This window comes from Melanerpes formicivorus, unplaced genomic scaffold (genome assembly GCF_026170545.1).
Source record: "Melanerpes formicivorus ecotype bairdi unplaced genomic scaffold, bMelFor1.0.p_v2 SCAF_4, whole genome shotgun sequence".
Classification (NCBI taxonomy): domain Eukaryota; kingdom Metazoa; phylum Chordata; class Aves; order Piciformes; family Picidae; genus Melanerpes; species Melanerpes formicivorus.
Window position 1 is genome coordinate 22,182,632 of NW_027142356.1, and position 20,332 is coordinate 22,202,963.

Below are 20,332 nucleotides of genomic sequence, written 5' to 3' on the forward strand. Positions count from 1 at the left end.
TGTGTGTACACTTCAAAAGAAAAACAACTGGGTTTAAACCCCTTGCCCCCAATATCTCCTTTTGAATTTTGTGTCTTCAGTCTAACCTCACCAGCCTGGGAAGATGCAACATATGTGCCCCATTTTGACACACTGCCCCATGGAATTTGCACTCCAGGTTAGAATTTAAACTAGGACAGATGATGCTCCCACTCCTCCAGGTGCTGTGTTGAACTTTGCCCAAGGTTCCGAAAACCAACAGGGATCCCCAGAATCACCAGAAGGACTACTGAAAATAGGTCCTCATGTTAAACATGAAACCTGGCTGGCTTGGGTTGAAACTGAGCTGGCAATGCTCCCTCACTTTTAGTGGTACAATGTAATCCCAACTGTGGGTCAAAGCCAATTGGAGCTCATTTCTAGCTGTGATCATATCTAAAATAACTAAATATAAGCCACCAATGAAGCCACCAGAAATGACCCATCAAATCCAGAAAAGAGATGGATAGTTATGACAAGGAAGCAGTAAATGTGCCAGTAATGTTCCCAGGCTAATGCGATCCTGTGGTTAACAAAGAGCACAGGCAAATGATGTACTGGATTACTTTTAGCCCAGACCTGTTTGCAAACTTGTTTACAGCTTGGACACACACACAAACACTGAAAGTGGCTGGCAGAATGGTAAAGAACAACATTGACGGTGGATCTACCAAAGATGTACTAGCCAAATCCCAGCTTTAGGCTCAGGATGACAAGACTTAACTGAATTTAAGATCAGATGTGTGTATGCAAAGAATGTGCATTTTGCACGTATGCATTTGGTTATTCTGCTCATGAAATCAGCTGGACTATCAGGACACTTGCAGAAAAGAGCTACAGTCTCTGCTCCACCTTACCATGAAGTGCAGGGATTGCCAGTGCATCCACACACTACAACCTCTACTGAAAAGGAGGTCTTGTGGACCCAAACTAAAGATACTTTTTCCAAAAGACCAGGCAAAATGGCTAACATACCATATCACAGAGTTTTCTCTTGTTAACAGGTTACATTGCAGTCCCGGGACTGTTTTAACATGTCCCCTCATTTTGTGTACTCCTTGAACAGGCTTTAACCTTGAGAACTCCCGAAGTAAACAACATGCAGATGCTGTTGCTGCACGACCCTGCGCAATTGCAACGGCCAAGAATTTCTACAGAATAAGGCTGACCAGCGCGTACTCAGTCACCCCGCGTGGGGAACCACTGCACAGATGTCATCAGTGCCCTTAGGGCTGCAGCAGGCTTAAGCACTAGATGCGCTTCACAAAGCTGAATATTGCTCTCTTCTGGTGGGTACTCGTCCCTGCAGCCCTCCTGTCGCCAGGGCCGGCGCTTGGGGAAGGACCGCCCCAACAACCGCGGTTCGAACCGGCGACCCCAGCTTCACCGCGACGGCGCTATAGACCTGATGAGGCCGCGCCCCACTTCCTTTGCCTAATCCGCCCCTCGCGCGCGTACTGCCGCACGCTGGCGGCGCGTCACTTCCGGTACGACGCGGGGTACGCTCCGGAAGCAGCTCCATAGCGGTCTGGGGAGTACAGTGGTGGTGGGATTTCATCGGCGCCATGGTGGAGGTGAGAAGCGTCCCGGGTGGGGTGGGCTTGCTGCTGAGCCCCTCGCATCGTCCCTGCCTCGCCGTTGCGGCGCCCCGGGCGATATCGGAGATCGCTGACATTGGGGCCAGTTGAGTCCGTGATGGGGCCAGGGCCGGCCGGGGTTGGGGGGAATACCGTGGGCCGACCACCGACCGCCGTACCGCAGCCCTCATTCTCCCTTCCCCCTTGGTACCCAACCGCTACTGTGGGGATGTCCCAGGCCTTGTCCCGTCCGCCCCATGGGACAGCGAATTGCGGGGAGGAAGCGAGAGATGTTTCCCGTTGGTCTGAGGGCTGTGGCCTCTGCCTCGCCTGGGCCGCGGTGGGCTTTGTGGGAATGGGAATTGGGCAGGAGTAAGCAGCAGGTAGCAGTTTTGTTTTGCCAAACTTAGGCCGAGTGTGGAATTGGTGCAGGGTCTTGGAGAAGTGATGCTGAGATACTCAACTTCCAGCGAGTTACTGGCTTTGTCAGCTAGCCAAGGAAATGTTATCTGGTTTTTATTTTTTTCTCGTGAGAGCTTGGAATTAAAGAAGGGGAGGAGGTCACTGTTTTTATAGGCCGTGTTGTAGTTACTGTACTTGAATAAAACACAGTGTCATTGTCGGGAATATATAGGAAGATTAAAAAGATGTTTCCTTGTGCATTAGTGATTTTGTACGGAGAACATTTGTCAAAAATGTAAATGCTTCTTCCCTCTTGTGAAGGCTTTATATTACCTGCTGTTCATATGATTTCAGCAGCCACTCTGGTTGAACAGTCATTAGCTCCTGTAATTCTCAGTTACTTCTTTAGATGTATGAAATTACTAATCCAGTTCCAAATGTTGACAGTTTTTTCAATTAATATCTGGAGCTTGCATGAGCTCTCTCAGCCAGAGCAAAAACGTTTATGTAGGTGCTACTGAGTTAGGAGGTTAACAGCCACTGCAAAACAGATCAGCAAGTGGACAAGTAACTTCCAGGAGAGGGACACAGAACCTAAAGTGAGCCCAATAGGAAAAGCACCTCTGTAATGTGTCTTGAAGGCTGAGCAGTTGAGTGATATCCAGTGCCAAAAGTTATTAATGTAGCCTCCAGTTTGTTCTTGTTTGTGACACATTCATGCAGAGAGGTTTTGTATCTAAACAGGCTGGCTCAGACTTCTAATGATGCTTTTGTCCTTTGGGAGGAAAATATTAATAAAAACTGAATTGAGCTGTTGATAAACAAATACTCTATACAAGTCAACAGTTTTTACATTCTGCATGTTAGCTCCCAAATGGTGTTTTAAGTATGTTTTGCTCATACTAACAAGCAAAAATAATAAAAAGAAAAGAAGTTTTGTCAGGTTTGATCCCAGGTTTTCCCTTGAGAAACTGCAGTACTTTTATAAGGCAGCACAGTGCACAGAAACTGATGATTGATCCTGTTCTTGTTATGGTGGTAGTGAAACAAAATTTACAGGAGTGTTTTCAGAATTGCTTATTGTCCACACATAAAAACAGAAGTGGAAAGGATGAAGGGGTAAAAGGCTTGCACACTCATGCATTTGTCATGTAGATGGCAGTGCAGAAAGTTCAATCAAAGTTTTTTGCTTGATTTTCAAAGTCTTGGCAGTTACCAAGAAAGATAGTGTTGAGTAAACACTCATTTAAAACAATTTACAGATAAACTTAATGTTTTTGTTTACAAGAACAGTAAGTGTTTTCTGTCCGTGAACTAAATATTGCCATGTCATGTAACAGTACTGAAGTTTGAAACTGCTTCTTGCTTCAATTTATATTTCCATTTTCAATTTTTAGATCGAATTATGTCCAAATATATTGTCTATTTTAGGAAGTCCAGAAGCATTCTGTGCATACACTTGTGTTCAGATCTTTGAAGAGAACCCATGATATGTTTGTAGCTGATAATGCCAAGCCTATCCCATTAGATGAAGAAAGGTAAGTACTGTGGTGGGTATGCCCCAAATGTTTTGAGTTGTTAGTGATTGCTCCATCCAAGTCAGAAGTTTGGATGCTTCTGTAGAGTTAAGTATAATCTTGAGGGAAGAAAAAATAGTGTATTGTCAAGAAAGTTGTGTAAAGCCTTCTCTAAATTAATTTGTAATAACTGAAAATTTGGTTTAAACAGAATTGTGCTTTTCTCATCCAACAGTCACAAAGTAAAGATGGCAGTCAAGCTGCGTACAGAGTATGGCTCAGTGTTACACATGCCCACCCTTAAAGAAAACTTGAGAGAGAAAGGAGGCCCAAACACTGGAGATCCTTATGGACACAAGCAGTATTCTGGAAATCAAGGTTAGTTTGTTCTTAGTGGTATATTTGTCCTTTATTTGGTAACAGTTTCACTGATGTAAAATCTGAAGAATGCAGTCTAATGTTAATCCATCAGAGATAAATAGAGACCTCAAAATACATTTTTTGCATTGATTGATTGATACTTTTCTTGCTAGAGTCCACAGGAGGTAAGTGATTCAAAATAAGGAAATTGTTTTAACAAAGGAGTAGTAGGGTACTGTGAAATTTCCACAGTAATTAATTAGTAAAAAGAATGATTTTTATGATAGTATTAATGTCTGCTGCACTTGTCTGTTAGAAAGATGAGTAGTGATGACTTTTACCACTTCCTGATGGTTAGGGACGTGCTCTTTTGTTATGTTCTTTTTTATTTTAGTTTGTTTCATAGATTATTTTTTTTTTTTTGCTTTTAGCCTTGCAGCTATTAAACCAGAAAACTTTGTTTTAAATCTATATATTCTTTCAGTCTGTTTGGTTACACATAAAATGTGTCTGTATTAGGTAGAGAGTTCTCCTCTAAAGAGTACCAAATGCTATCTTATTTTAGTTGAGAGAATTTTTTTTTCCAAGGGTACTTTATTTGACACCACAGACAATCACTTGTCTTGACTAGCTTACATTTCACATACCTGTGCCATATGTACACTTGAAACCTTTTATGTAATATTACTTCAAAAGGCATCTTTGACAGTACAAAGATTTTTCTCTTGAGAGTCCCTCTTGATAACAGGCAGCTTCAGCATTTTAAAAATTTGGGTTTATTGTTGAGGTTGAGAAAGCTGAGGTTGGAGAGAGACCTCGAGAGGCTGGACAGATGGGCAGAGTCCAATGGCATGAGATTTAACACGTCCAAGTGCCGAGTTCTGCACATCGGCCACAACAGCCCCATGCAGAGCTACAGGCTGGGGTCAAGAGTGGCTGGAGAGCAGCCAGGCAGAGAGGGACCTGGGGGTGCTGGTTGATGGTAAGATGAACATGAGCCTGCAGTGTGCCCAGGTGGCCAGGAGGGCCAGTGGCATCCTGGCCTGCATCAAGAACAGTGTGGCCAGCAGGAGCAGGAAGGTCATTCTGCCCCTGTACACTGCACTGGTTAGGCCACACCTCGAGTACTGTGTCCAGTTCTGGGCCCCTCAGTTTAGGAAGGAGGTTGACTTGCTGGAAGGAGTCCAGAAAAGGGCAATGAAGTTGGTGGGGGGTTTGGAACACAAGCCCTATGAGGAGAGGCTGAGGGAGCTGGGGCTGCTTAGCCTGGAGAAGAGGAGACTCAGGGGTGACCTTATTGCTCTCTACAACTACCTGAAGGGGGGTTGTAAACAGGCAGAGGTTGGTCTCTTCTCCCAGGCAGCCAGCACCAGAACAAGAGGACACAGTCTCAGCCTGCACCAGGGGAAGTTCAGGCTGGAGGTCAGGAGGAAGTTTTACACAGAGAGAGTGATTGCCCATTGGAATGGGCTGCCCGGGGAGGTGGTGGAGTCGCCATCATTGGAGGCGTTCAGGAGGAGACTTGGCAGGGTGCTTGGTTACATGGGTTAGTTGATTAGGTGGTGTTGGATGATAGGTTGGACGTGATGATCTTGAAGGTCTCTTCCAACCTGGTCTATTCTATTCTATTCTATGAACAAATTAAATAAATTTTAAAAAATGAGAAGTACCTTAGAAAGGGTACTTCTGTTTTCTTCTGCTGTTTGTGACCTGCTCTGTTTTTCTCCTTCCTGTTTGAGTCATTTGCAGCGCAATATAAATTGTAATTGTTAATAAGATGTTGTGTTACTCTTTAGGACAAGAACTTGAATATTTGATAACTGGCACACATCCATACCCACCTGGGCCTGGTAAGTAAAATTCTGAGTTTGCTGGGATTTTTAGACTTCTTTAGGAACTAGACATCTTTCATCTTAGCAGAGTCAGGCTTCCTCTTATCTTGAATCCATACCTTGTAGTAGTGGGAAGTGTCACTTACTTCTTTCATAGTCTTGATGTAGAGTTTTTTATGGCTGATAAATGTTCTGGTATAGGAGGTAGGAGGAGGATTTAGGTACAGATGCAGTGTCTTCTTAGTAACCCTCATTCTATGTGAGTTTGCTTGAGGGATGGTTGCTCATTTCTGTGAGACTTCATCTCCTATGGTAACATCATCACAAAAATGTTCTAGAAATGCTGTCTCTGATATAATGGTCCCTTTTCTTCTGGAGACCTTGCTGAGACTCGGAGACCCTGATGCTCCACTGTCATGGCAGAGCTACTTTTAGAATTTTGTTGTGAACAAGTGGGAGAAGGTTTCTAGCTAGAAGAAAGGCAACTGGCAAGAGGTAATGTATCCTGCTTTTCATCAGCAAAGCAGAAAGGCATTGGTATCCCTGCCTTGCCCTGAGATTTTAGGGTCTAACAATTTTAGTGCAATTTGGTTTTGTCTGTTCTTGAAATGGTTATGCTTCTGTATTGCTACATTGGCCATTGCTAATTGTCACTGTTACTGATCAATCCTACTCTGTCCTTGTGGCAGTTATCATTTACTGTTAGCGTTTATTATGAGTGTGGTGGAAAATCTGCTGTGGCTTGATTTGTAAATTAGCACATGTGAATTCAGTAGACCCTCAGGCACTGTGGGGCCAAGCCTTGTTCACAGAGATTTCCCCAAGGTCAGTGTTCTTTTAATGAAATCAAGTATATCCAGATTAAAAATCAGACTTCTTTTGGTGACATTTCTCCATTTAACCTGGGTGTCTCAGCCATTGTTTTTGTTGTCAGCTGTCAGAACTTTGGTTAGGAAAAGAAATAGAGAATGGGATAAATTCACCACTCTGCACTAAAACTAAATTTTGTCGTGAGGTGATTTAGTTTGTGGGTTTTTGTATTTCGGAGTTTTTTTTTAAAGTGATCTACTTTTCTTAGGGTGAAATTACAAAACGTAAGTTGTAGTCTGAAATACTCAATTCAGTAGGACTAAACTTTTTGCAGTTCTGGCATCACTACATGATGCAAACAACCACATAGGAATGGCATAATAAAGTGCAGGACCGAAATTAGCAAATACTCCTCAAGATCATGTTTTGTTCTTTTTGATGATGTTTGGATTTCCATAATAGTTGAAGCTGGATAAAAAGATGGACACTGTTCCTAGTTAGACCTTTTTTGTTTGTTTGTTTCTAATGACAGAATCATACTGTTTTCTAGAAATCCTCTACCTATTATGTGGTAGAATCATGATGGAAAGGATTCATGCCACAATAAAAATTTCAGATGGTGGGATTTAATACTACAATGGTGTAGTATTGCAAGCTCATGTTCGCAGGTGTTTGTGTATAGATATGTATCTATATCTATTTATCTATCTATAGATACATGTATTGATACAACATATCTTTCTGGATTTTCTTCTAAATAGTTATCTTTTTATTTTGCCCTGTTCATTTTTTTTTCAAGGTGTGGCTCTGACAGCAGATACTAAGGTCCAGAGGATGCCCAGTGAGTCTGCAGCACAGTCCTTAGCTGTTGCACTTCCTGCTTCTCAGGCCAGGTACTGCTGTGTACTTCATTAACACTTTTGTTATCTATGAGAATTTCAAGGCAAAACACAAAAGTCAGAATAAGAACTACTTCAAGTATTTTGAATGTTTTAACTCAAAAACATTTATTAAAAAATGTTTAAGGAAACTACTTTTAGTGTGGCCAGGCATACTTTTCCTGTACATTTGGTTTTGGGGATTTTTCTTTTTTTCCTTGGATGTCATGAGAGGCAATGAGCAGAAGCTGGAAGAAGGGAAGTTCTGTTTAGATAAAAGAGAAAAAAAGTGAGGGTTGGTTTGTGGGTGTCTTTTCTTACCTTGAGGTGATCAGGTACTGAAACAGGTTGCCTAGAGAGGTTGTTGAGTCTCCATCCTTCGAGGTCTGCAACACTAGACTAGATGCAGTCCTGTGATACCTTTTCACTTACTTAGTGACCAAGAGAAAGTTAATGCCAATTAATCAGCCGTTTTCATTCAACCTAGGATGGATGCAAATCGGACAGCTGCTGGTGTAGGCGATATTTACAGACATGCTGGAATACCTGAGCGTTCGCAGCCTCCTGGGATGTCTGTGGTGAGTTTGTTCATATGTAATGTGAGAAGTTTGTGGTCGTGGCTAAATTACTTCTGGATTTGTGCGTTGTGTTGACACCTCCTGACTGACTACTATCTTTGTTGAGATGGCAGACTGAGAAGGTTTTAGGCAAAGAGGTGAGAGTAACCTTCCTTTTAACCTACAGGCTATGGTGGAAGCTGGTGGAAACAAAAACTCTGCATTAATGGCAAAGAAGGCTCCAACCATGCCCAAACCTCAGTGGCATCCACCTTGGAAACTGTACAGAGTAAGTTACACATGTATGACATGAAGATGTGTATAAATGTAAATGAATATTCTGTGTTCTATGATGACCTCAAAGAATTAATGAAAAGTGATTGAAAAGTGGTCACAACTAGGTTATATATATGCACATTCTCTTTTTAAGTAATAAATAGGTTAGATTATAAGAATAGAATAGAATTAACCAGGTTGGAAAAGACCTTTGCAATTATCAAGTCCAACCTGTCATCCAACACTATCTAGTCAATTAAACCACGGCACCAAGTGCCCCATGCAGTCTCTTCCTAAAACCTCCAGTGATGGTGACTCCACCTCCCCCCTGGACAGCCCATTCCAATGGCCAATCACTCTTTCTGTGAAGAATTTCTTCCTAACATCCAGGCTAAACCTCCCCTGGCGCAGCTTGAGACTGTGTCTTCTTGTTCTGTTGGTGGTTGCTTGGGAGAAGAGACCAACCCCCACCTGGCTACAACCTCCCTTCAGATAGTTGTAGACAGCAGTAAGGTCTCCTCTGAGCCTCCTCCTCTCCAGGCTATGCAACCCCAACTCTCTCAGCCTCTCCTCATAGGGCTTGTGCTCCAAACCCCTCACCAGCTTCATTGCTCTTCTTTGTTTCATTCTACTTAGTAAATTATTTAGTGAATGTTAATAATTTTTATCCTTCTCTTTATGTTGGTGTAGTTCAATTATGGTAAATTCATTAGAGTTTGGGTTTTTTTTCTTTTCTAGTCAGATTCTTTGGTAGAGGAACTCAAAGACAAAGTGCAAAATTTGGAAGTGATACATGAAATAAATGCTCTAGCAATTTTAACATTTAAAGGCAGTGAGTACCTCAGTCAGCCAGACTTCTACTTGGTATGAAAATGTGAATAGAATAGAATAGACCAGGTTGGAAGAGACCTTCAAGATCATCGTGTCCAACCTATCACCCAACACCACCTAATCAACTAACCCATGTAACCAAGCACCCTGTCAAGTCTCCTCCTGAACACCTCCAGTGACGGCGACTCCACCACCTCCCCGGGCAGTCCATTCCAATGGGCAATCACTCTCTCCGTGTAAAACTTCCTCCTGACCTCCAGCCTGAACTTCCCCTGGTGCAGCCTGAGACTGTGTCCTCTTGTTCTGGTGCTGGCTGCCTGGGAGAAGAGACCAACCTCTGCCTGTTTACAACCCCCCTTCAGGTAGTTGTAGAGAGCAATAAGGTCACCCCTGAGTCTCCTCCTCTCCAGGCTAAGCAGCCCCAGCTCCCTCAGTCTCTCCTCATAGGGCTTGTGTTCCAAGCCCCTCACCAACTTCGTTGCCCTTTTCTGGGCTTGTTCCAGCAAGTCAACATCCTTCCTAAACTGAGGGGCCCAGAACTGGACACAGTACTCGAGGTGTGGCCTAACCAGTGCAGTGTACAGGGGCAGAATGACCTTCCTGGTCCTGCTGGCCACACATGTGCAAAAAAAAGATTAATACTTCAATCACAGGTTATCTCTGCAGTTTAGATAGCTTGACTTCTAGTGTTTTTTAATTAGTCTAACTTGCCTGTTAATTTTCTTAGGGAGCAATAATACCAATTCCCCCCAAACTGCATACAGTCTTTTGACATTGGTGCTGAGTATAGCAGGGTAGCTGAGCTGAAAGGAAAAATCTTTAAGGACATTTACTGGTTCAGATATTTTTAACTTTTCATGTTTATCTGTTTGAATGTGTACTTTTTATTTATTTCCTAAGGGGCTGATTCTTAGTATAAAATTTCATATCTTGCCTGAAAGAGTGAATATTATTTTAGGAATGTTAGGCTTTCATAATATTTAAAAATCTCATGGTGTAGTATCAGAACTATATTTTTTAGCACTGTTTATCTAAACACAGCACCATATGTAGGCATTTAGGTATTTTGAAGGGTCCTGAATGCTGTATTAATCATAAATCTAATCTTAATGTTTTGAAAAACACTTCAGCTCAAAGGAATATATAAGTACTCTGAATATTGCAGTACTGGAACATGCTCTATAAAGATTAAGGCAAATGTTCTCTGAAAAAAGGGGCACCAAAATAAACTCAGGAGAGAATTAAGGTAAACAAATGAAAAATTCTTACTTGTTAGGAGCAGTTCCTTTTCAGGAAGAGATGTAAATACAATTCAGTTCACTGTATTGATTCTACATGTAGACATCTTCAGTGGAGGTTTGCTGTCAAAATCCAGGACAAAAGCCTTTTTGAGCAACTCAGAAATATGAGTTAGAACACCAAATGTGGGTTTCAACTTATCTGTTGCTTAAGATCTACATTTTAACTGGGCTTCCTAAGCTTGCTTTGACATCATTTGTGAAAGATGGAGACTTAAAATAGGTCAGATGAATTACTTCTTAGATTCCTTGCCTGCAAATGCCCTTTTCTATTCCTAGACTATGAAGAGAGGTAGACAGCTGTCTCAAATGTATGTGGCTATGGCCTCATCTAGTCAGAAGAATCAACTTTAGCTTTCAAAAGTTAGTACTTTTGTTGGTTTAGGTCTTTTGAAATGAGCTGTGTGATAGTACATAAAATAATGACATGCTGTGAAACCAAGCAGAGGGTTTGATTTCAGCTGTCTGATTTCAGACAAATTAGAGAGGCTGCAGTAAGCAAGCCATGTGTTGGTAGAGTTGTTCTTGTGAGCTCTGTCTCCAGTAGTTTGTTACCAGAAGGCTTCTGACAAACTCATACTCCCCTCATGATTTGGGGAAAAGGAGATAGTGGTGTGCTTTAAGAGATTATTGTATGGCAATGGGATTTAAGGACCATACAGCAGCACTAGGAACTTGTGCTTCAATAAAGCCTTTCTCCACAAATCTTCAAGTGTTGAGCCACAGTGCTAAGGATTCAAAAGATTTGAATTAGTTAGTTAGTTAGGGGAATGGGGTCTTTCCATATTCCAAGTTCCCTGAGTCTGGTCTATGATATGTACGTTTCTAGTAGTCTCTTTATTGAACTAAATAAAGTTTCAGGATCTTTTCAGATCTAATTTAATTTCATATTTGACTTTTGGGGGAGTATATGTTTCTCAGTGAATACTAACTAATTCTTCCAGTGTTGGAGACTAAAAATTATAATGAGTGATGTATGTGTGTTATTTATGATTTAGAAATAATTTACTTTATTTTTTTCTGAAGGTTATCAGTGGTCACCTGGGCTGGGTAAGATGTATTGCAGTAGAACCAGGAAATCAGTGGTTTGTTACTGGCTCTGCTGACAGAACCATAAAGGTAAGGAGCTGGAAGATATCACTGACAAGGTTTCGGAGGGTGTTGTTTGGGTTTTTTTCTTCTCATGTTACTTAAAAATGTCTTCAGCCCTTGGAAATTTTTTGTTGGTTACTGCATGCAGAACAATGAACTGCAGAATATTTTTTCTTTCATTACCTTGTCAGAAAGGATTTGTGAAGTCTTACTACTTCTTGAGATTTCATTTATTACGTGGTAATAGCTGGATGGTAGGGCAAATATTTGTTACTGTGATTTTTAAGTTAAAATGCATTAGGATCAGTGACATCTGGGCTGCTTACCCTAACCCATCTACTTCAAAATATCTTTTGACACAGATTTGGGACCTTGCTAGTGGCAAATTGAAATTGTCTTTGACGGGACACATCAGTACTGTACGAGGGGTGATAGTAAGTGCAAGAAGCCCATACCTCTTTTCTTGTGGAGAAGACAAACAAGTGAAATGCTGGGATCTTGAATACAATAAGGTAAGCTGTAGTGTCTTCAATTGGAATTAATTGGTGGTGGCAAATACACAAATCAAAAGCATTTAGAATATTCTTTCAAATACCCAGTTGGTGTGTGTCTTTTATTCATCTAGGTTATCAGACATTACCATGGTCATCTAAGTGCTGTCTATGGTTTAGACTTGCATCCAACGATAGATGTACTGGTAACGTGTAGCAGAGATTCTACAGCACGAGTGAGTATGGCAATGTTACATTTTAACACCTTTATGTCAGTGTGTTTTAACATCTTCCACTTGTAAAAGTTGTTACCAAAAGTTAATATGAACCAAGATGTAAATAGTAAGATGATTTATGGTAGTTTTGTCTTCTGTTGTTGGTAAAACTGAAGCCTAAATACACAAAAATGCAGTGGCACATCAGGATAATGTTTTATTTCTTAATTTATGTAGATTACGTAGTATATACATAGGATTACTTAGTATTGAGAAGATGGTATGGTTTTATGGTGACTTCATCTGTATGTCCAGAAATTCAGCAGCAAGCTCCCTGCTTCTCTTAAAATTTGCCAGCTGAGGCAGTTGTGTGTTCAATTCTTGGATGAAAAATGCAGCCTAAATACCATTGTTTAATCTGTAGCACTCTGGTAAGGGATAGATGTAGTCAATGATAGTGTCTAAAATACATTGAATATGCACCTGTTACTGACATCTGACTTGTTTACTGTGCATTCATAGATCTGGGATGTAAGGACAAAAGCCAGTGTGCACACACTATCAGGACACACGAATGCAGTAGCAACAGTGAAATGTCAAGCTGCAGAACCACAAATTATTACAGGTATAGTGGGCATGATTTCACAAGTAACATAACTGAAAAACCTAATCATGAATGTGCTTGTTCAGTAATTATATGAGGTTCGTAATGCTATCTGTGTTGATTTACTCAATGTCTCTTACTAGTTTTGTGTTGAAAATAGGCCATGCAATGGTTATTTCATGTATTAGTGGCATGTTTAAGCAAATACCACTATGCATTGTGTGAACGTTTTCTTGCACTACTTTGTTTCTGGGATTCATATTTTTGGGTTGTAGTATACATTGAGACTTGTGTTTCCTGTGATACCTGACTGCTCTCACCAATTCAGTTAAGAATTGTCCAGTACCATGGTTAAATAGAAAGTTAATCATCTTTCCTGTTATGTCAAAAATCTTGCTTTTCTGTATAACTACATAGTTCTTGAATTTCAAACGGTGTAAAAAGTCTACTACAACCCAACATACTTTGAGGTGGCATTAGTATCCTCTTTTCACAATAAGCATAATACTTTTGTCTCTTTCACATGCAGAGTTTTAGCTGTCTTATCAAAGTAGTAATGGTGGTAGAATTGATATGCTGGTTTCTGCTATCTTTTCTTTTCTTTTCTTTTTGTTGTAGGCAGTCACGATACTACCATACGGCTCTGGGATTTAGTGGCAGGAAAAACTCGTGTTACCTTAACAAATCACAAGAAGTCTGTACGAGCAGTAGTCCTTCATCCAAGACAGTAAGTTTTACTCATTCTTTTATGCTTGGGCTGGTAGCAAAGCCAATGTGAGTGAGGATTCAGAATGGTAGGGTGTAGTAACATGAAAAACAATGGATTTAGAATGCAGTAAAAATGTACCTATCGGTTCTCAAATACCTTTTACTGCACTAATTGTGCTCCCAAAGTATTGGCCTTGGTGTACATTAGCAATACTGAGAATGTCTTTATCTCCCACAGAAGTTCTTATGTGTGTGCCTTTGCAGTCCTGGAGAAATCAGCAACATGGGCTTGTAAGGCTAGTAATAAATGTGCAACATTGAAGACTAGCCAATACTGGGGCCTTTTTTTGGATACATTTGCTGCCATTTTTTTGTATACATTTGCTGCTGCTGCCCTCTTTGGTGAGCAACTGACCAGAACTTAATATCCGTGTTTGGTATTTATTTGCCTATTAACATCCTATATAGCATAGGATTTATGAAGCTTAGGTAGTCTCTGGAACAAAAAGGAAACAATAGAAATACTTAATGACTTCATAAAATGGCTTTATCATATGTAAGGTAAAAATATTAGAAAGGCAGTTTTAGTTTAGTATTAATTAACTTTGCAGATCGCATTTAACAGTGGTTTCAATGGAGGATGCTTACCATCCCTACAGCTGTTTTGAACTTTAATATACTGTTCTTTCTTTTTTATCAGTTACACATTTGCATCTGGTTCCCCAGATAATATTAAGCAGTGGAAATTCCCAGATGGAAACTTCATTCAGAACCTCTCTGGTCACAATGCTATTATCAATACACTGGCTGTCAATTCTGATGGTGTTCTGGTCTCAGGAGGTAAAAATCAGAAATTTGTGTTCATATTTCACCTCCCCCCTCCTCCATATACTCACTAAGCTTTCCTTGATCAAGGGGAGGACTCATGACAAATCAGCTTAGTTCTTTCACTCAAAAATATCCAGAAATTAATAATTCTCTGATACATGGAAGTAGTGTTAGTGGTCTGTGAACCCCCAAAGGTTGAGACCTACTAGTATTCGTGTGTCTGTGTTGTGGGGGTAGGAAGAGAATTCTGAATGCTTAGTGTATATGGCTGTGAATAATTCTATGAAAGAATATTTATATCCTATTTCAGATAGCATTTTTCTATATATTAGTTACCTCAGCTCTCTAGAAAAAATATTTCCTTGAAAGATTGTGTTACTAAAACCATAATCTGTGATGCTTCTGAGAGTTTTATGTTATAAAAGGCAAAGGAGCTGTTTTAGTGACAAGTTGCTTTTTGTCTTTTTGTTTTTGAAAGTGGCTTCTAGAAATCCCATCTGCATTCAGATCTTTTTATTAAGATACTGTGTCTACCTAGTAGGGAGATTACGTTATGAACAGGATATGAGTAAACACTTTGGAAAGTGGTAATTTTACAGTTTGAGATGTGAAGTGTAGAGAAACAGTCCCAAGATAGCTTGGGAAAACAGATTAAAGCAGAAGGTTAAACCCAAGTCCTGAAGGTCCTAGACCAGTTACTTAATTATGAGATTGTCCTGGGAGAGCTGTAGCATTTAGAGGAAAGTGAATGAAGGCTCTAGACTCTTGCTCCATGTAACTTGCAGTTTGTCTAACCTTTTGGGTAGTTATGAACAAGGGCAGATCTAAATTTATAGTATCACATATAAGACAGTTTAGGTGAGTTTTGAGCTTGCAGAAGCAGATACTTACAAAAAACATTGCTGTATTTGTAACTACTCCTTAACAGAGAAAAAAAAACAACCAAGCAACAGTTAAGCTGCACTTTGAAATACTGAAGTGTGTTTGATACATTGTGTCTTGTGGGGAGTAAAATGCTGTAGCTGATGCCACTAGCAGTAATACTGACTCTGGATTTAACTGTACTTGAAATAGAACTTCTGCAAACATTAAACCTATGTCCTGTTAGAGATTCCTGAATGTCTGTTGTCTAATTAATATATTTGTTGGTTTATTTTAGCTGATAATGGTACTATGCATCTTTGGGACTGGAGAACTGGATACAATTTCCAGAGGGTGCATGCAGCTGTACAGCCAGGTTCTTTGGACAGTGAATCGGGAATATTTGCCTGTGTTTTTGACCAGTCAGAAAGCAGATTGCTCACTGCCGAAGCTGATAAGACCATAAAAGTGTACAAAGAAGACGATACTGCGGTATGTCAGAGGGTCTTTTTGATGTATTTTCACTAAATCAAAAAACTGCAAACAAATGTTGTACATACCAATAAGGGATATGCACAGATTGGTGTAATCCATTTTATTGAAGTTGGAAAGCAATGTGCATGCAATAACATTAGGAGCAGCTAGTTTCTGTAGTATAATTTTTATTACGTGCTCTAGTACAAGCAAGTATCAGGTTTGTCAACTATTCTGCAAAAGTCCTTCATGATAAAGTGTGTAGAAATCTTAATACAGTCAGGCACATTGTGATTTGAAGCCAGTAGGGGACTGTGTGGGATGACATAAAAATTTCATTACATAGTAGATTAGGTAATTATACTCTGTTTCATATGTAACATACATATACTATGAGTAATATTTTAAACTAAATCCTAATGACAGGTCAATTTAATGTTAAAAATAATCCTTATGAGTTTTTCTTTTTTCTCTTCAGACTGAAGAAACTCATCCTGTCAGCTGGAAACCAGAAATTATCAAGAGGAAGCGATTTTAGTGCAGCAGCATATCTGAGCTGTAATTTTGGTTTGGTTTTCCTGAGAGCATTCAATCACATTTTGCTCTGCTTAAAGCAGCAGAGCAGGAAGTCAGCTACTTCAACATGTTTTATAATAAACTTTATTTCTCTTTCCTTTTGTCTTTTTGGTGTGATCCCAGCCAAGCAGTTGCAGCTGTTAACTTTCACTTTGTGGAGCATGTATAGTTCATGGAAAGGAAAGCTGTGCAGGTGTTTACTTTTTTACATGAATCTATTGAGTGCAAGTCTAAAAATGTTTTAATGAGCCAGGCTTTCTGAAAGACCCTTGCATAACTCTGAAAGTTAATTGCTCATTTATGCATAGAAAGCCATCTACTGGAAATTTCTTGAGCAACACTTTCAGACTTTAGGCAGTATTGTTTACTGTACATATGTTAAGCGTATACTGTAATGGAGCAGTCTGTATACTGAATTAGAGTAATGGAGAAAGAAGCAGGACAATAGTAATACTACTACTAATAATAATTATGTAGTTTGCTTTATAAATATGGCCACTGAGCGTTGCCAGTGCTGTGTCGTTGAATGAAGTGGATCTTCAGAGTGCTTATTTCCCTAAGGAAGCATTTGTAAGCAGCTATTCATCTTCATTCACTTACGTTCAGAGTGGACCTTCTATAGCAAGGATCACTGTCAAGTCACATTGTCCACAGTCATTACAGGATTAGGACTAGTTAACTTTTTCTAAATCACCTATTTTTTTTTCCCAGTAATCCAAACCATATAATGTCATTGGAGTACAGCAAACTTTTATGACTGAGTTCTAAGAGGAAAAGCTCTCATTACAGCCTTAATTTTACATGTTGCTATCTCCCCATGAGCTTACAAAGGAATTTAAAAGAAATGGTACTGAAAGATAATTGAAGGGACAAATCTTTCATTGCATTTACAGTCACATAACAAGCAGTAAACATGTAAGCCTCCTTGCTACAGCTCACCTGAGGTGTCTGCTGCTCTAAAGCACTTACTTTTCGCAGAGGAGTGTCATCAAGCCATTCAGTTGTTGGCAACTTTGTTAGTGGTGCTAATAGCTGCAAGTTTTATGCTGGGTAGGTCTGGAGAATTGTCCTGTGGCTACAGCACTGATAGCAGGTAGTTTGAAATTCTTGTTTCTGTTCTCTGCTAATCTGAATTCTTTCAAATCTGGGATTTGTGTTAGAGAAATGACAGTTGACTTGCATTGTAATTTTCAAAAGCTAGTAAAACTAGGTGGTGTTTCCATTAGGATCATTTTTGCCTTGTCTTTTGTGATGCAGAGGAGGTCTTGTATTTGTAACTGACAATGTCATTTTAAGAGAGTCCATGCTGCATAAATAACCGAATTTTGATTGACAGCTGTTGTCTGAAGTGTCTGCACAAAAAGAGGAGGAGAAGATTTGGTGTTTATAAGTTGGATTAAATGTCTCTTACTTGGTTTATTTCAATGATAATTTGATTTTTTCTTTTCCTAGACCTTCATTACAGGTGTTTTCATTTTGACTAAGATAATGGGGGAAAAATACAGATTTATGTGTATTTTATACTGCTGCTAATGCTTCATTCGAGGAATTGATGAAGTATTGGTGTTACACAGAATTTTCTTGTTCACAATGAAAGCCACTGGAGGAAACCATAGTGGAGAGGAGTAACTTATTTGAAAAGGAGTGAGATTGTTGTGAGCTTTTTGATTTGGTTTGTTTGTGGGTTGGGTTTGGTTTTTTTTAGCTTAAGTTTTGCTTCTGTTGTCTATTTCTTTTTATATTTGCATTTATTCCACTGTTTATCACTTTGAAGAGATACCAGAAAGTCTCCTGCAAAACCTGTGTTTCTTCTGTGGACTTCTGCAGGGATTGGCCAGCTTGGGGCAGTGGTTGCCAGGGCACTCTTTTTATGCCCTAGTGAAAATTTGGTTTGCAAATGAAAGGTTACACGGTGTTATTTGGAGTAATACTTCTTTTTGACTCTGTAATATTCTGTGACAGTTCTATGTGATTTTTTTTTTTTTAATTAATTCCTTTTTTTGTGCCCTCTGACATTTGATTTGTATATTCATTTCCACCTGAGAAGTTTTTTACTCCACTTTACAATAGCGTGAATATCATCACAAGTTCTTCTATAAGTAGTATTAATAGAATAGAATTAATCAGGTTGGAAGAGACCTTTGAGATCATCGAGTCCAACCTATCATCCAACACTATCTAATCAACTAAACCATGGCAACAAGCACCCCATCCAGTCTCTTCCTAAACACCTCCTCTTATGACAGGTCAAGATTATGAGAGTTCATGTAAGTTCAACTTTAGTGCAAAGAAAGCCTAGGTAGCGAGTTAAAATACACATACATCTGGCAGTATAGGATACAGAGTGACATTAGATTTGTCCATGTCGGTCATGAACACAATTATTGTCATTTATTTCATACAATTCCATGTCTTCTGTATATGATCAAATCATACACATTTTTACCATGAACCTGAGGTTTTGTTTTATACTGTACATAGATGCAGAGAAATAAAAAGATGGCTTTTGTTTGTAACATAATGCAAAAAAGTGTAACTGGTAAAAGTGATAAATTTTAAGGTCGCTCTTTGCTGTATACTAAAACATACAATGTAAGCTATGCAGCTACAATGCTGTCATTTGCTGGCAGCATGAAAGTTGTGCAGAAAAGTACGTCTTCAGCAACTGAAAGGCTTACAGAATTAAACCTTTAATAGTCAATTTCTTTCTAGTGCTGTTAGATAAGAATTAAAGCGCTATGCCTGGTTTGACAGCAATTTACCCATCAATAAAACCTATACAAAATATTTTCATGTCTTTTTTTTCTATTTTGCATTTTGTAGTAAGAAGAACAAAAAAAAATAAGTACATATTGAAAGTTGAAGTCATCTAGTATTAAAATGGATGGCTGTTTTCCATAGTACAGTAACAATTGTGTAATGCTGTAATGAAGTGAGATTGTTGTTTCACGAAGAGCTTCCTATTTTTGTGGAGGCATTATCAAAACAAGTGCAGAATTATTCATGATGGCTTTTTTTCTAATGTTTAAAAGAACTACATTGAAACCTCGATGGAATAAAGTATGAGGTCTGGGACAGGTTCTGGGTCCTGTATGGGTGGGGGAAAAAGTTAAACTAATTATGGTTTGTATTACTATGAGCAAATTAAAGGGATATTTTTGTCCGTTGCATGTAACTGAAAATTTGGTCACAATGAGATCCATGGGAGCTTTATCATGATTTTTTTAAGTCAAGATTTCACTTACTGAAGTATTGGGGGTTTGATTTTGTTTCCCTCCCCCCCCCCCCCTCCCTCCCCCCCCTTTCCCCTGAAGTGAGTTGGAAAAACTATCAGTCTGGCATATTGTGTAAGTAGCCACACAAGAATTTTTTTTGTGCATAAGGTATATCATTCTTTTTTAGATGAGGCTTCTAAATTTTTGTTAGTACACTGAAGGAAGTTGTTGAGTATTTGGGAACTGATCAGGTTTACTGGCAATCTTCAGCTGAAGAAAGTGACCCTGCAATTTTGTTCTATGGAATGTAGAATTAGATTAGCAGGATCTGAAACTAGCAGAAATACAACTTTCTATGGAAGCTGTTCCATAAGAAGAATGTACAGTTGGTGAATCACTTCATTCCTTTGAAAGCAAACAAGTCTTCAGCTGAAATGGACTTGAGTGTGACATGAAGAGGGAGAAGCTTTTTGATTTGTTTTTTGTTCATAACTTGAACATGTAGTAGGCAAGGAACTACAGATATCACCAGTATCATTTAGGTAGAGCTTGTCACTTGGGAGACTCCATCTGATGCTTCTTTTATGGCAGCAGCTGAGAATCAGTTTTCTGGCTTTTTACATCTTGAAGCCTTATGAATTTAGTTCTGTGCTTAATAGAACAGAAACTGGCTGAAAACTGGCAAAAAAAGTTGGATGAAAAATGAGTGTCCCTGTCTAAAGATGTCCTTCCAAGAATTTTCATGTACAGAGGGGAGTCTGCATTTCATGGAACTATTTTGAGTAAGGTCCTGTAAATAAGCTTTGATTAAAGGGCTAGCAAAATGCAATTGCTTCTGTGAATATTTTTCCTGTGCTTTCATATCTTAAACCAAACCAAGAAAAGTTGGGCATGGAACTGTTGGATTGAGTC

General features: G+C 39.5%; 1 protein-coding gene across 1 annotated transcript; it reads left to right on the forward strand.

Moving 5' to 3' along the window:
• The first annotated feature begins 1,512 nt into the window (after positions 1–1,512).
• Positions 1,513–16,302, forward strand: PLRG1 (pleiotropic regulator 1). The gene is made up of 15 exons (XM_068137249.1): positions 1,513–1,592; positions 3,429–3,535; positions 3,750–3,892; positions 5,671–5,724; positions 7,316–7,409; positions 7,882–7,972; positions 8,139–8,240; positions 11,383–11,475; positions 11,811–11,960; positions 12,074–12,175; positions 12,677–12,779; positions 13,377–13,485; positions 14,167–14,306; positions 15,454–15,647; positions 16,108–16,302. Exons 1-15 carry the CDS (start codon positions 1,584–1,586, stop codon positions 16,165–16,167), a joined length of 1,551 nt encoding a protein of 516 aa, XP_067993350.1. The 5' UTR covers positions 1,513–1,583; the 3' UTR covers positions 16,168–16,302.
• The last annotated feature ends 4,030 nt before the right edge of the window (positions 16,303–20,332 follow it).

Coding starts and splice junctions, on each gene's coding strand:
- PLRG1 (XM_068137249.1), top strand. Junction 5,725..7,315: donor TCCATACCCACCTGGGCCTG/GTAAGTAAAATT, acceptor TTTTTTTTCAAG/GTGTGGCTCTGACAGCAGAT. Junction 11,476..11,810: donor CTGCTGACAGAACCATAAAG/GTAAGGAGCTGG, acceptor CTTTTGACACAG/ATTTGGGACCTTGCTAGTGG.